This window comes from Rhinolophus ferrumequinum, chromosome 17 (genome assembly GCF_004115265.2).
Source record: "Rhinolophus ferrumequinum isolate MPI-CBG mRhiFer1 chromosome 17, mRhiFer1_v1.p, whole genome shotgun sequence".
NCBI classification, from domain to species: domain Eukaryota; kingdom Metazoa; phylum Chordata; class Mammalia; order Chiroptera; family Rhinolophidae; genus Rhinolophus; species Rhinolophus ferrumequinum.
This window is the reverse complement of record NC_046300.1, coordinates 49,028,644-49,042,884: the sequence shown is the minus strand read 5'-3', so window position 1 is coordinate 49,042,884 and position 14,241 is coordinate 49,028,644. Positions and strand designations below refer to the sequence as shown.

Here is a 14,241-nt window from a genome sequence, read left to right as displayed (position 1 = left end):
AATTAAACTATGCACACCCAGATGCCTACAACCTAGATTCCACAATTAACATTTTCTGCATTTTCTTTCTCCAACCTTCTATCCATCTACAAATTCATCTTATTTTTAAAGCATTTTAAGGTAGGCTGAAGGCATCAGAACGATTTTAATAAAACATGAATATAAATCACATTACTTCCTGCTTAAAATTCATCAGTGTGTTCCTTTACCCTTTAGCTAATGACCCAAATCTGTAACGTGGTTTAGAAGGACCACTGTGATTCGTGCTCTGCTGATCTGTCGTCTTTTCTCTACCCTCCTTTCCCTGCTCCCCGGATGCCTGCCACCCTCACTTTGTACAGTTCCTCCAACATCCTCCGCTCCTTCCTACTGAATGGCCTTTGCATGAGTTTTTCCATTCACTGGAAGACTCTTCTCCCATCTTTCCTGGCTATTCCTTCATTTTTTCCTTTTCCAGGATACTTCCCCACACCCCTAGATATCAGTTGTACCTGTTAAACACAGCACCATGTAACTTTCTTCTCAAGAATGTATAGAAGTTTGTAATTATAATTTTTGTCTCCCTCAATAAATATAAGCTTCATTAAGACAAGGAATCTGTTTTTCTTCACCATTGTGACTCTAATGCAAGGTGCTTGACAAATACATGTACTGCTGTGTAGGCACTCAAAAAAAATTAAATGAATGAATTCAAGCCATTTTTTTCTTAAGAAGTCTAAGACAAAGAAAAAAGTATCTAGCGAGATTTTCTGCTTCTTATCAGTCTGTTGTATCGAACCCAACCAGGTGGTACAGGGTCAGCCCTAAATACTGCCTCCAGGCCAAGCACGGTGGACCTAGTCCACATTACGGAACAAAGTCATTAAGAAAGATCTCCAAAGACAGGAAATCCACAATTTTTCAGTGTTCTTCTAGATAGCCAACCTAAATTCTCATAACACCGTGGATCCGTATCTTCATTTGATTCTCAGAGATACAGTTCTAAATCTCAGAGTTTTGTTTTGTTTCAGAGAAAATATTTTTTCACAATATATTTAAGCGTTTAAAACTAGACAGTGCCCCCCAATTCCTTCCTTGCCTCTCCCTATGTGCGTTCATCTCACACACCAGGGCAATAATGATGGCTCTCCTTAGCTCTGAGGGACCTGTGAGTGCTCTGTCATATGGGAGAGGGGTACTTTTGCCTTCGTGCATACATTTGCTGAAATATTACCATAAAACTCCAGGACAGGAGCAACTGCTGAACTTTAATAAACAAGAGTTTCCCATAATATGGACATACTGGTCATTGTATACTGAGCTGCTTTGCTATACCAATATTTGATCTCTGTAAGTGATTTTACCAGCCTATAAAACACTATTACACAGAAAGAAAAATACAGACTGGCACAAGGCTGAAACTAGCATAGCATCTTAGGGGTAATCATCAATGTGTTTCTCACAAGAAGTCAAATTATTAAATTCATAAATATCCCTTCCATTGTAAAACTGATAGCAATGGTTAATGCCACCAATCGAATAGGGAACATGGAAAAATTATGGCTTTAATTTCAACCATTAGGTACCAGCGACTTTATGAAGAGCTGGGTCTGTGCATGAAATCACTGCGATGAATTCTCTTCCCCCAAGATTTGGGAGCAACAGACTAATCACCCTGCCCTGCAACACGGATGCCCTCAACTACCTCTCCCCTTCTCCTGGACTGTACATCAACCAACCAGAGCACGGCGGGGGGAAGGCTGCTGATGGGGCAGCTGCTTAGGACAGAGCTCTCCATCAGCAAAATGGGTGCCAGGAGGGCACATGTGGCCAGAGGTGCCTCCTGGGTCCTTAGAGGTCTTTGCTTTATGCTACAAAGAAGAACTCGGTCAGGGACAGATGATAGCCACAGCTGACAAGTGAGAGAGCACTACTGAATCTGTTGCTAGTGCCTGGCTGCTGTCCACTGCTGTTGCCAGGGAAACAGATGTCAGCTTGATGGAAACAAGGATCAGCGAAAACTTTCACTTACCTCGTTTCCACTGATCCCAACAGCCATTTCTATGGAAACAGTAGCTGCGAGCCAGCGGCAGAGAGGTTACCACTCACTTGTTAATGTCAGGTGTGGCTACCAGCCTGTGCACTTCAGGTACCAAGGTACCAACAGCAACAGGATCCAGCTGTCAGCTACCCCCGACAGCCTTTAAACTCTGCAACAAGAAAGTTCAGTGTTTAAAAGTATATATAAATGTGTATCTTGGTTCTTTATTAGAAAAAGAACATTTAGCATTCTTCCATTTGAAGCGGAAGTGGGGCTTAACGTCTTGTTCTACCAAAGCCAAACCATGTGAAGTTACTGATGGACCTGGATCTCTACCTCAGCATTCAACACCACTCACAACATTACTTCCAAGAAAAGAGACCTGCAACTCTGTGGACAAATCTTTCACATATTCACCTAGACAAACCAAAGACAAATCCAGCTAACTGTTGGAAAGTATTAATATTTTGCAACAAGTGATCAGTAGGGGTGCCTCTTTCTGGAAATCTGGCAGCCTGATCATCTCTAGTTACACACAGGAAAATCTTTTGTTTTTAATTGTAAGAACTATGTACAAAGAACCCTCCGCCATTTCTTTGTTTTTAGACTAAACCTCTATGTGTCTTAGTCTGTTGATCAATATATGAAATTAACTCATGAGCTCAGTCTACTTTTATTCTGTAATATAGTGATAACCAAACATACAGATAGCTTGGCTGTCCCATTACCTAACAATATCCCTTTCAATGTTGTAAGCAATTTGGCCACTCTACTAAGATGCAGGTACGTCAGAGGAGTATGTATAGCAAGAAATTCTGTTGTTCCTTTTCTATCGGCAGATGCTGGTAGAGTGTTGAATGAGAGCAAAATCTAATCCCAGTCATGAATAATTTATAAGAGTAACTATTCCCAGAGGATACATGTCCACTTAGAAAATATTCACAGACAACACAACCACCATCTACCCTGACATGTTTTGCCCACTATGCCAACATTCAAGGGAACGAAATCAGAGGCAATCTCTAATTTATCATGGCTTTTAATAGTGTGAATTTAAATGGACCAGGGTTCAAATTATGATGCCCTAAACCTGATTTTCGTCCAAAAAATTCTGATACAATACAGTTGACAGTCCCACCCCTACCACCTTCCCTCTCCATTCTCCTTACACCAGCAGTTACTCAGGGAAAGTAGCCAGACCTGGGTCTCTGTCTAGACCCCAGAATCTGATGTAATTAGAACAGGGCATAAGAAAAACGCAATAGTGAAATTCAGAAAGATCAACTGGTTTGAAAACGCCTATTCTATAATGCTTCCCTTTACCCATGTTCTCTCAAAACTTCTCAACATAAAATAAACAGGCCTCTAGTCATATAAAATTGGATTAATTATTTAAAAAGATAACCTGTGGTCTGGTAGATCTGGAACTTATTGGAACACAAAGAACACAAATTAATTTAGAACAGAATGACTTCAAATTTACAGACACGAACTGGGTTTCCATTGAATCTTATGCTATAAAATCTGGTTTACGAAGAACATTTATCTTCTACAACATACAAGGACTGCTTAAAAAGGGTTTCAAATATTTTTCATAAAATGTTGGCAAAACCAAAGCTTTGAATTCACAGGCAAATTATAAATGATTTTAATCTATTCTTTAAAGCCAGCCCAGGAGGTGGTTTATGTAGTAATAACCTTTAGTAATCACTGGCTTACATCTATATATATATATATATATATATATATATATATATATATATATATCTGTGTGTGTGTGTGTGTGTGTGTGTATATCACATGTCTATGTAAGAAAACATTTTTAAAAATTATATAACTGACTTTTCACTGATTCAGGCCTATCTTGGCCAATTATTATTAATTGTACTAAAAGGACTGAGTTGATTACTTTTTCTTGAATCAAATCCTTTTCTATACACTCTTACTTGAGCTATCATAGCAACAATGACCAAGCATCCTACACTCTTTAGCTATAATAATAGCTAACTAATAATACCACATGGTTGGCATTATTAGCTCCATTTCACAGATGAGGAAAGTGAGGCTCCAAGAGGTAAGGAATGTGCCCTAAATCTCAGTTGGTAAAAGGCACGGCAAAGATGCAAGTCTCAGTCATCCAAGTTTAAAGCCGGTGTGTTTAACCACTGTTACAGAAATGTCATTTACCCTCTGTTTGTGCAAAAAAATCACTGTCAGAAATAACCTCAATCCCAGTGATTCAGTGGTACATAAATACTTCATGGCTGGCAAAGAACTTCCACAGCCTCCTCCTGGAGGGCACAGAGGACAGTATTACCATGTGTACCAAACATGTTTCTCTCCGTCACTTCCTGGGAAAGCCAGAAAATGGTATACTTTAGGTCATTTCCAAAGAGCCTTTCTGGCTGTTCCCACTTTACCCCAGGGAGGAGGTCCATGGATTTAGTAGAAAGATACATTAAATGAGTAAAACCCTTTGTATATTTTTCAAGGCACTTCTACATTCATTAGCTGATTTAAAGCCCGCCCCCTGTGGGAAGAGGCCATACAAGGAGATCATCCCTGTTTGAGCGAGGAGGAGCCTGAGGCTCGGGGTACTAAGTGAAGTCCCACAGTTAGTGCGTGACACTGGCAGGACCAGAACTCAGACTCCCTTTTCATCTCCCAGTCCCTTCTTTGGGGTCTGAACCCATGGGGCACTAGAGGGACCTTCATCTTACTGCATGTGTGCCTGGCATCAGGTAGGTGCTGCAGGTGAGGAAACAAACCCACTGGCCGTGCCCCCCTTTTCCCCCTGGGCATCTGGCAGTGAGTCTACAGAAGCAAACCACTGATAACTCCAACATGTTCTCTTAGATTGCCTATTTACTGACGAAAACGTCAAAAGGGACAAGGAGTTCAATGAACAATTTTGAAAGTGAAAAATCACCAAGCTTCTAAAAAGCCAGCATGAGAGGAGATGTAATCGGTCGGAACTGTAGATTTAAATGAGACACTCTTTCCAATCCCTGGTCATAATGGGACCACCTCCTCAGTGACAACTTAATGTACAATTGCAACACGAGTTACAGACATTCTTGGCTCCTCTCACAGAACACTTATCATCAGAGATAAAAGTCTTCATCTATGATCATGCTTGGCTACTCAAGATGTGCAGTTCATAAACTTCTGACTCACCTTGAGAAAAATGGTCTGTTGGAAAACCAAAGATTTTTCCAACGCACCAATCTTAGAATGCTTTAAAAATGTACCAACAACAAATCGTGGGGCAGATTAAAATCAGTTCAAGAATACAATAGGATGGCATGGCCACACAAAAAGAGAAGGAACCAAGGAGCAGAAACAAATTATGCCCAAATGGTTAACAGACTTAAAAGACACACAGCATCATTTCACGATGCTTCATCAGAAAGCAAAAGCATGGTTTAAGTTTATAAACCAGGAGCCTTTTAATTCAGTGCTTTTGGGATTACATGTGTGTTGGTCCGATGGTCCCTAAGGGGCTTTGCAACGTAAGTCATCTTCCTTTGAACATTTACATCCTTCTAGTTTTGTAATCCCTCTAGTGTTCCCTAAAAAAACTCGCGAAGAAGCCTAAGATTAAAATAAAAATATTTTAAATTTGCCTTAACAAGAAAACAAATACAAATGACCCATTTTGATTTTTTGTTGCTCAGGAGAAAGTCAAGGAGAAGTAGCTGGGCAGAAAAGCCCAGGTAATTGTTAGGGGAGGTGGGAGCACGCCAGCTCATCGGTTTCTTCACAGATGCTTTACCATCTTTCAAGATCCAGCTCATAGCCCCCGTCTACACCTCTACTCTAGCTTTGCCATCCTTCACTGCTTCATAACAGTCTCCCCCACTAGACAATGAATGTCTGAGCACAAGACCTCCGTCTGTATTTTAAAACATCTTGGCACCCCCGACCTCTGCCCCAGAGCCGGACATTCAACAGAACTCAACAAGTGCTGGGCAAATTAGCTAACACGGCGGACAGGCTCTGCTTTGCAGGCGTGATTCTTACTTTACACAAACTGCTCCTCAGCATTTCCTACAAAGGGGCTTTAAGGGTGGAATCAGCATGCAGGTCTTGGAAGTTGGGGCACAGCATGAACTGACAGTGAAAAATCACTGGGAATTCTTGGATTTTATTTTAAAAATTCACGCATCATTTGTATTCTTCGTAAGGGCTCTCGTTCTGTTTTGATACAAAAATATTTTTAAATTATTTATTATTTTCCCCAAAATTTATTTCAGTAAACTGGTTGTTCCATGAGGGTGTGTGACTTTTTTCATCTTTCGAATTCGGTACCCTCCCCCATAAGGGTGCTTATTTAATACCCACCATTACAATAGGAGCCCCTCCTCCCATCTTTTCCTTTTTTCTTTTTTAAGCTGCTTCATCATGCCAGGGCGATGGTTCCTGCTCTGGAAAGCTCAGAGATAAGGCATGTCACTGGTACTGTTAAAATTAGTGGTTTCCATGGCCCCAGTCAGCTTAGTTGGGTTTAGGAGACATGGGGTGCCAAGGAATTCATAACAGAATTGCTTTAACCTTGTACAGACTGTTCCTGTGGCAAAATCAAACACAATGCTGTTTCTTCAGGAATAAATTCCACTCTTACAATCCCAACACTAACCTAAGGCCACAGAGGAAGGAACTTTAAAATTTCAAGCGAAAGTACATGAGGCTTAAGGAGCCACTTCTCTGCAGAGGCAGCTTTGGTAGGGATGCGGGGGGCAGGGAGTATGCGGCCACACCCCCCACTCAATCCCAGCTCCCCCGCACTCCTCTCACTGGGGGGCTTGAAGTCCTGGGCCATTGCTCAATAGGGCCTTCATGTGACAGTGTGTGTCCATGGTGTAAAACTGACCACACTCGGTCAAGGAGAATTCCCAAATCGTCATCCCCTGAAAATAGGCAGTGGGGTTCCAGGGAAAATGAGGAAAGAAAGCAGAGAAGGATAACTAACTCGGCTTTCTGCTCTGGAAAAGGCAGTGCTGAGAAAAATGAGATAAAGGTCTCTTCACTGACTCAGCATAACATGAAGACATCACTTCCCTGAGATACAAGCATAGAAAGAGGAAGATAAGGTGAGTGAGGAAAAGATAAACTCACTAGGAATCTGGTCCATCAACAGTGTTTCCTGAGGATGTCTGGGCTCAGTGAGTGACACAGCCTCCTCTGGGGAGATGGGCCTCCTTGAGTCTCCAGTTGTACCTCCAGCTCCCCAGTAATAGCTATATGCCCCCAGCCGGAGCTGCTGCTGAGATAGCTTCGATAATCCTGGCTCCTTTCCCGGGGTTCTCCCCTTTCTGGGGTGCCTGCAGGATGGTGTGGATGTCGAGCTGCCCCGGGGGTCTCCAGGGCGGCAACTCCAGGCAGGGCAGAACCCAGAAACATCCTCTATAAAGTCCCCTCTTTATAGAGGGTTAATCACAGAGCTGAGGTAAACAAAATGAAATTCCCAAAATGGTGGCTGAGTGACGAGGACTGTAAGACCAGAGGACATGTGTGTGCTGACCATTACTCTGCATTAAAGAAGGATCCTACCAGTTACGATTAAAAATGAATCAGAGGGAAAATTCTCACAGTGACAGCAGCAGAAAACCAAGCTAATAAACGATCCCGATCAGAAGGATATCGGATGTTGAAGTTTGTTCGGCATTCGTGCGCTAATCTAGACTTATCTCTCCTTCACAATGAAATGTGAAACACCCTGGAAATATTCATGATACACTGTGGGTAACGTCAAAGGGCCAGGTTCTGTACCCACGGGAATAAAAGCACAAGACGCCCTTTCCTGGGGGAGACCAAGGCTGGGACTCCTTTTACTCACTGGTAATCAATCCACTTCTACACATCGGTAAATTAATGCGGCTGCTGGCTTCAGGGAAACGTCTCCATTAAATTAATAGTGTTTGGCAAGCGTCAGAAACACAGAATCTCACAGACAGATACGGGCAGAAAGAATCACAGTTCCATCCAAAAGCAACACACCACGGAGGGGACATCAGAGTCCACACGCATGCAGAGGAGCCGCAGGGGAGCAGCTGGGAGACACGCAGAGCCACCTCACACGTGGCAGCAGCAGAATGTGCAACACGGATCCAACTGCTTACCCACTAAGGACACCAAGAACCAGGTTAAGGACGAAAAATGAGCCAAGGATGATCAGACTAACAAAATACACCCATGGCCATTCCCATCCTATCGCATCATTTACCTGTAAAATGGAAGGAGATCCGTTATCAGTTATCTATTTACTAAACAGCGGAACCCTAGGAGCAGCTGCCAGACCACTCGGGGCTTTGATGGAAGATTAGTGCTCCTAGGACAGGCACCCCGGCCAGGGGCCTTCCATTTTTTTTGTCTTCAAATAAGGACAAGTTCTGCTGTGGAAATCTGCAAATGTGGCCTATCGAAAGGGGGCTACGACCAGCTCATTTAGCTACTGTTTTGTACCAATTAATCTGTATTACATTTGGATCCAGACCAATAAAGCAATTGTAAATGTATCTCATTTTACGACAGACAAAAGAGCAAGCAATGGAAACTATTTAAATCCCAAGCAACACCGCTGATTAATTTCTGGTCAATAACTATTCTATAGTTTTCCTTTGTGAAGGCTGGTGAGGTTCCAGGAAACGTTGTGATTTGGGAAGCCTCAGCAGAAAAGAAAGCATCTTTGGAGGACATAGAAAGCACTTGGCACCCACCCCAGCGGCCCCCATCTAGCAAAGCCTGTGTGGTCTTGGCAACTGTCCTCAGGATTCTGCTTTCAAGATGAAAGAGGTGTAGCTTACCCGCTCAATACACCAAGTACAAGATTTAGTACGAAAAATGACCCAAAGATGACGAGACTGACAAAATACACCCAGGGCAATTCAAATCCCATAGCATCATTCATCTGTAAGAAATAAGATGGTCTCATAGGAGTGGGTTAATAAGAGAATTTAGTAAGGAGAGAGGGTTACATTAGAGACAGCATTCTATACATTTAATGAAACATTTGCTTAGATTCAAATCAGAGACAATAGCCAATGCACATTTATTATATATCCCCAACACACGTGTACACACACACACACACACACACACACAATCATCAAAGCTTTCAGGGCAATTAAGAGCAGACTTTGGCTACCAATAAGGTAATCACCTGGGATTTGGCTCTTCCCCACAGGAGACTGCCTTGATAACGGATTTTCAGAATAGATCTTGGTAGAGGACAAAACTAGTGCTTAGCTGAAAATTATTTTCTACTCTGCCCAAGTTGTCAGTACTTTTTTTGCTTTTAAAATTTGTGATGGTGGAAAAGTCTTACTTATAGAGACAAACTGGCAACATTTGACTCTATAAATTCTTTTCTTTTTAAAACATCCTAAAATAAAAACTTTGCATTGGAAGCCAACCTACCCAAGGAAATCTAACCCACCTTAAATCTAGACTATCTGCAAACAGTGAGTTTAAGCACAGCTACACTAATGCCAAGCAGGAAAGTGTTCAGAGGTCAACTAGCTGACCCATATTAAAGGATGCTTTTGGGAATGAGATTTTTCCAACTGCACACACAGGCGGGACCTAGAAGAAGGAAAAAGCCATTATCCCCCACACCTAGCCTGGACCTCGATGACTCGCCCTGGGAGAGCCGGCCCCAAGCTGTCAGCTGGCTGGCTCATCCAGAGGAACCCATGCCCCTGCTTGTGGGACCAGCTCACGCAGAACTGTCAGACTGGACTTTCCTGACAGACCCTCCCAGGGAAGGTTTGGTCACAAGCAGTTTTCATGCTGGAGCAAACAGGCATTAAGGTTCACAGCTGGATGGAACTTTACAGCAGCTCAAGTCAGCATTAAATTGGGCAAAGGCTTCTCCCTGGAAGGAGATGTTAAGGACCAGTCAGGGGAGAGAATGAATGACTGTAGGCCTGACTTTCCTGGAACACCAAGAATCTTCAGCCAACAGAACTGTATTATAGTCTGGGCCCATTCATGGCCCTTACAGGTAAGCCTAGACATTTAAGCATGTGCTTTCCTCCACATTATCTGGCTCCAGGTTTTAGCCTTACAGAATGAGCCTCATGCATTTCACTGTGTTTGCCTCATGCAGAAGCCAAACAGGAAAAGAGAACATTAAAAAAAAAAAAAAAAAAAAAAAACTACCTACCATCTGTTGCTGAAGTCTAGGGAGAGGGCATCAAATCCCTTATGAAACACCTGTTTGGCCACATGAAAACTGATGTGCTTAATAGAACTCATATCAGTCTGCACATCTTACATTGGCAATTAGAGTAATGAATGAGCCAAGGCCGCAACTGCAATTGTTGATCTAATTAAGTTGGATAAACTAATTTCAGCAGGAAGGCACAGGGTAATTCTTCCAAAGCAGCTACACCACCAAACTTATTTAAAAATCCATGTGTGGAGGAGAAGAAAAAGGCCGCCTGGTGTAGTGGCCAGAGCCCAGCCTGGAGTCAGGACTTTCCACCGAGACCTCTCTGGGCCTTTTTTTTTTTTCTTTTTTGGAACAGAAGTGCATATGACAGGGGAGAGCATGCTCACAGGGAAAGGTGTTCCAGTCCAGCACTCCCACCAGGAGACCTCACTTTTCTACAACTTGGGCAAAGTTAGTCGGTTGAGCCATCTGCTTCACCAATCCTCATTCAAGCCTCAGTCTTGTGTTCCAGAGAATGGCTCTAGTAACAGCTGTCTGCTCCACTTGGGAGGAAAAAATTTTTTTTTTAATTAAAGATCCTTTTAATTTCTTAGGAGTGTTTGGCAGATTCACATTTGTTCAAGTCAGAAATACCACCTGGAATGACAGCTGGGGGCTGGGGGTAGGCTGGAGCTAAACAAAAGCTACAGGAGACTCTCTAAATTTCCAGAAGTTGGGGAAGAGAAACAGAACTTTAAAGGCAGGTCTTTCTCTGAACTAAAATTTCTTGACCCAGGTCTGTTTTAAGAGGTTAGTATTTCTTAGACCTTACCATATACCTAGTACAAGTCAGAACTGCTAAGCTGCTCCCCAAAATATCCATTTGAAAACAGAGACTCTGCTTGGGATTTTGTCTGCATGGTCTTGATCAACAATGGAGAAATTGGCATGAGCTGATTTATATATCAAAGTCATCATGTGGTGTTACCTGGTGCCCAGGAAATAATATTCTACTGAGTTTCAGTTTTCCCTCACTTCAAAGGTGTGCTTTTGGAAATGAGATTAAATGCACATTCATGTCTCCAACTAAAGGCCAACCTAAGGCTTTTTGTCTTTTCTAACTGTTGAAAACACTACTAGAAACTTTGTGTACTGGTTGTAGCTCCTCTGAGCATGGAATAAGAGAAGGGTACAGAAAGGCAAACCCCTTGGTAACTAGACAGGAATTACCCAGGTACCTTGCGTGAAGTAGATGGTCAGCTTGACCATGAGAACTTCCCGTTAAGAGTCTAACAGCCAGCATTTCCACTGGAGTATTCTCTGAGTAAAAAGCCGAACATTAAGGCAAGAGACCATAAATGATGTATATGAATAGCTCTCTCCTGAAACCAATATTATTTTAACTAATCTTTTTATGTTTAAACACATTTCCTCTGAGTTGGAAAAAATTGGATCATGTAGTCTCATTCTGCATCTTGTAGACAACAAAATGAAAGCCCAAAGTTTTGGTGGTCTACCTATACACACGCAGCCCTGTCCCAGCCTCAATGCGCTTTCCTTGCATTACACCCCTTCTGCCTCTGTAGATAAACAAATGTGTGTGAGTCAGATGACAGCATAATTATGTTTATGCAGCTCAATTTATAAAAGAGCTCTCCAATAACTTTATTCCACCAGAAGTTAATAATCCCACTCCCTACACATCCATATGGTTCTGCTCTAAGTGTGTCTTTCTGAATATTGGGCTCAACTGTACGTCCCTTCTCAAGACCCTGCCAGCCATTTGCCAGACACTATTGAGAATGGAGGTATCAATGAACTTGAGAACACTGACTGAATATAAACTTGACAGGATGCAACATAATCCCTGGCAAAGACTTTGTCCACCATATACAAACACCTAAAGGACTGAGAAATTTGCTTGCGTCAATATTTAAATTCTAATCTCCTCGGTTACCTCTCCAGATGTTTCCTTGACACTCTAGTTGGGGATGACAGTTGATATTTAAACATGGTCCATCTACACTGAGGCAATGGGATTATACACTCGAAGAGTAATAGTAATTAGTGCTTGCTGAGCACCTGCTCTGTGCCAGGCACTGTTCTGTTCTGGAACACACCTGTGTGGCTTCCACATGACCGTGACCCATAAAATATGAAGAAGGTTTGGTTAGCTTGGCTCCTGCCTCTCTCTCTGATGAGTTACTAAATGTAAACAACAAGTAATTTAAAACATCCTGATATGTTTCAGAGACTAAGGTCTTAGTGAACACTCTAGAAGACATTACTTATATGCCCCCTAGTGTTCTAGAAGGGTGGAAGGATGCCAAGAAAAGTGCGGGGTTCTAGTCTAGACCAAGGGTCAACTAATATGACCTGCCGGCGAAACCCAGCCAGCCGCCTGCTTTCCAGCTAAAAATGGCTTTACATGGGTTTTCAAACATTTTTAAATGTTGAAAAAATTAAAAGAATATTTCACAACAGATGCATGTTATACAAAACTCAAACTTCAGTGTCCATAAATCAAGTTTTATTGGAACAGAGTCACCCTTTTGCCTACATATTGTATATGGCTGCCTCTGAGTGTCATAGGTAGAGGGCAGAATTGAGTCGTTGTGACAGAGACATTATGGTCTGCAAGGCCAAACATATTTACTATCTGGCCTCTTATAAAAACGTCTATAGACCCCTGTTCTAGATCAAAGACCACAACCATTTACTGTAGGATCCTGGGATATTTCAGGGATCTCTCTATATTCCACTGTTTTCATCTCCAAAATCCCCAGACTTTCTATGAAGGGCTATACACTGGGTTAATGTTGATAAATTACTTGAGTTCCTTCATTGGAATAAAGATATTATGTCAGTCACAGAGAATGTCATCGTTATATTGTCAAATTATTAACTCTGTCGTATTAACAATAGAGATAATAATTACATGATCTTGGGTGGTACTTAAAGATTTTCAGGAAAGCAAGTGGAAACTAGTTTTTGGGTACTTGGAGTTCTCTCTCCAACCTCTAATCCCATGCTTCCAGAGGTTTCATTTGCTTAACAATAGGAAATTGCCGTAAGAGAATCAATGGGTAGAAACACAACATAAAGTATAAAATTTTCCATTAGTCAAGGCATGTTGGATCAGCACTGAACAATTCACCATGACGATAGAGAGAACAACAGAGTTGAGAGTCACAGATTTTTATGTTTTTAAAAAACCAAAAGGCTGTTTTCTGTACTGTTTGGGCGGAAGGATCAGAGTTTGGGCTATTTGGATGATGCTTTTTTATTTTTCAGAAATTTCAAGGGAAGACTGGGATTCAGACCTCAACTAATCTAACTCGGAGATGCAATTTAGAAGAGGATAATAGTGAAAATGAACCCTTTACCTAATTTGAGGGTCCCCTTGCATGGCTATGGTCTTGGTTCATCCAATATAATCTCCCTCTTCATGAAAGGCATTGTCTTACAGATATAAATAACAAATGCGCGTGCGCGCGCGCGCACACGCGCGCACACACACACACACACACACACACACATACACACACATCCATGACAATAAGAAAAAGGAAAGGAAAAGGGAGAAACAAGATACAACATGTGGGAGATACTTAAAGCTTATTACCAAACCAGACACTCACGTTGGGGATGAAAACAAAACCATACTCTCTTTGCCTAACATTGAATATATAGGAACTTCTACAATCCCGTAAGCATGACGTTCACTGGTGAAGGGAAGCAAAAATCTATTTTAACCATTATATGTGTGCTATGTTCTCTGAAGTTATAGAGTAACATGAAATCCTACAAAGTGTTTAAAATTTAGATACTGTCAGGAGCTACTTCTCAATTTATAGGCCTTCTAATGAGAGATTGTCCATTCAAGAATTATTTTATTAATAATTGCCTTTTAACAACTCATTATTGGAGTCCTAGTTAATCCCATTTGGACTTGAGTTTAGGCTCAAAATCCACGTCAGCTGTTTTTCCCAGCAACTCTGTGGCACAGAAAGTAATTTCTACACTTCTGTGAGCTTTTTCAAATTCTACCAAACAAATAAACTCA

The 14,241-nt window shown here is 41.8% G+C and overlaps 1 protein-coding gene across 5 annotated transcripts in view; it reads right to left on the bottom strand.

Moving 5' to 3' along the window:
• The window catches only part of CACNA1D (calcium voltage-gated channel subunit alpha1 D), a 315,463-nt gene that overhangs the window by 131,975 nt on the left and 169,247 nt on the right, over positions 1 to 14,241 (bottom strand). For 3 of the 5 annotated variants that reach the window (XM_033132021.1, XM_033132020.1, XM_033132023.1), the window contains exon 8: positions 8,143 to 8,246. In XM_033132021.1, the coding sequence (XP_032987912.1) occupies positions 8,143 to 8,246 (104 nt within the window). Of the gene's footprint in view, positions 1 to 8,142; positions 8,247 to 8,826; positions 8,931 to 14,241 lie in introns of all 5 variants that reach the window. The other 2 variants (XM_033132022.1, XM_033132024.1) reach the window with 1 other exon arrangement.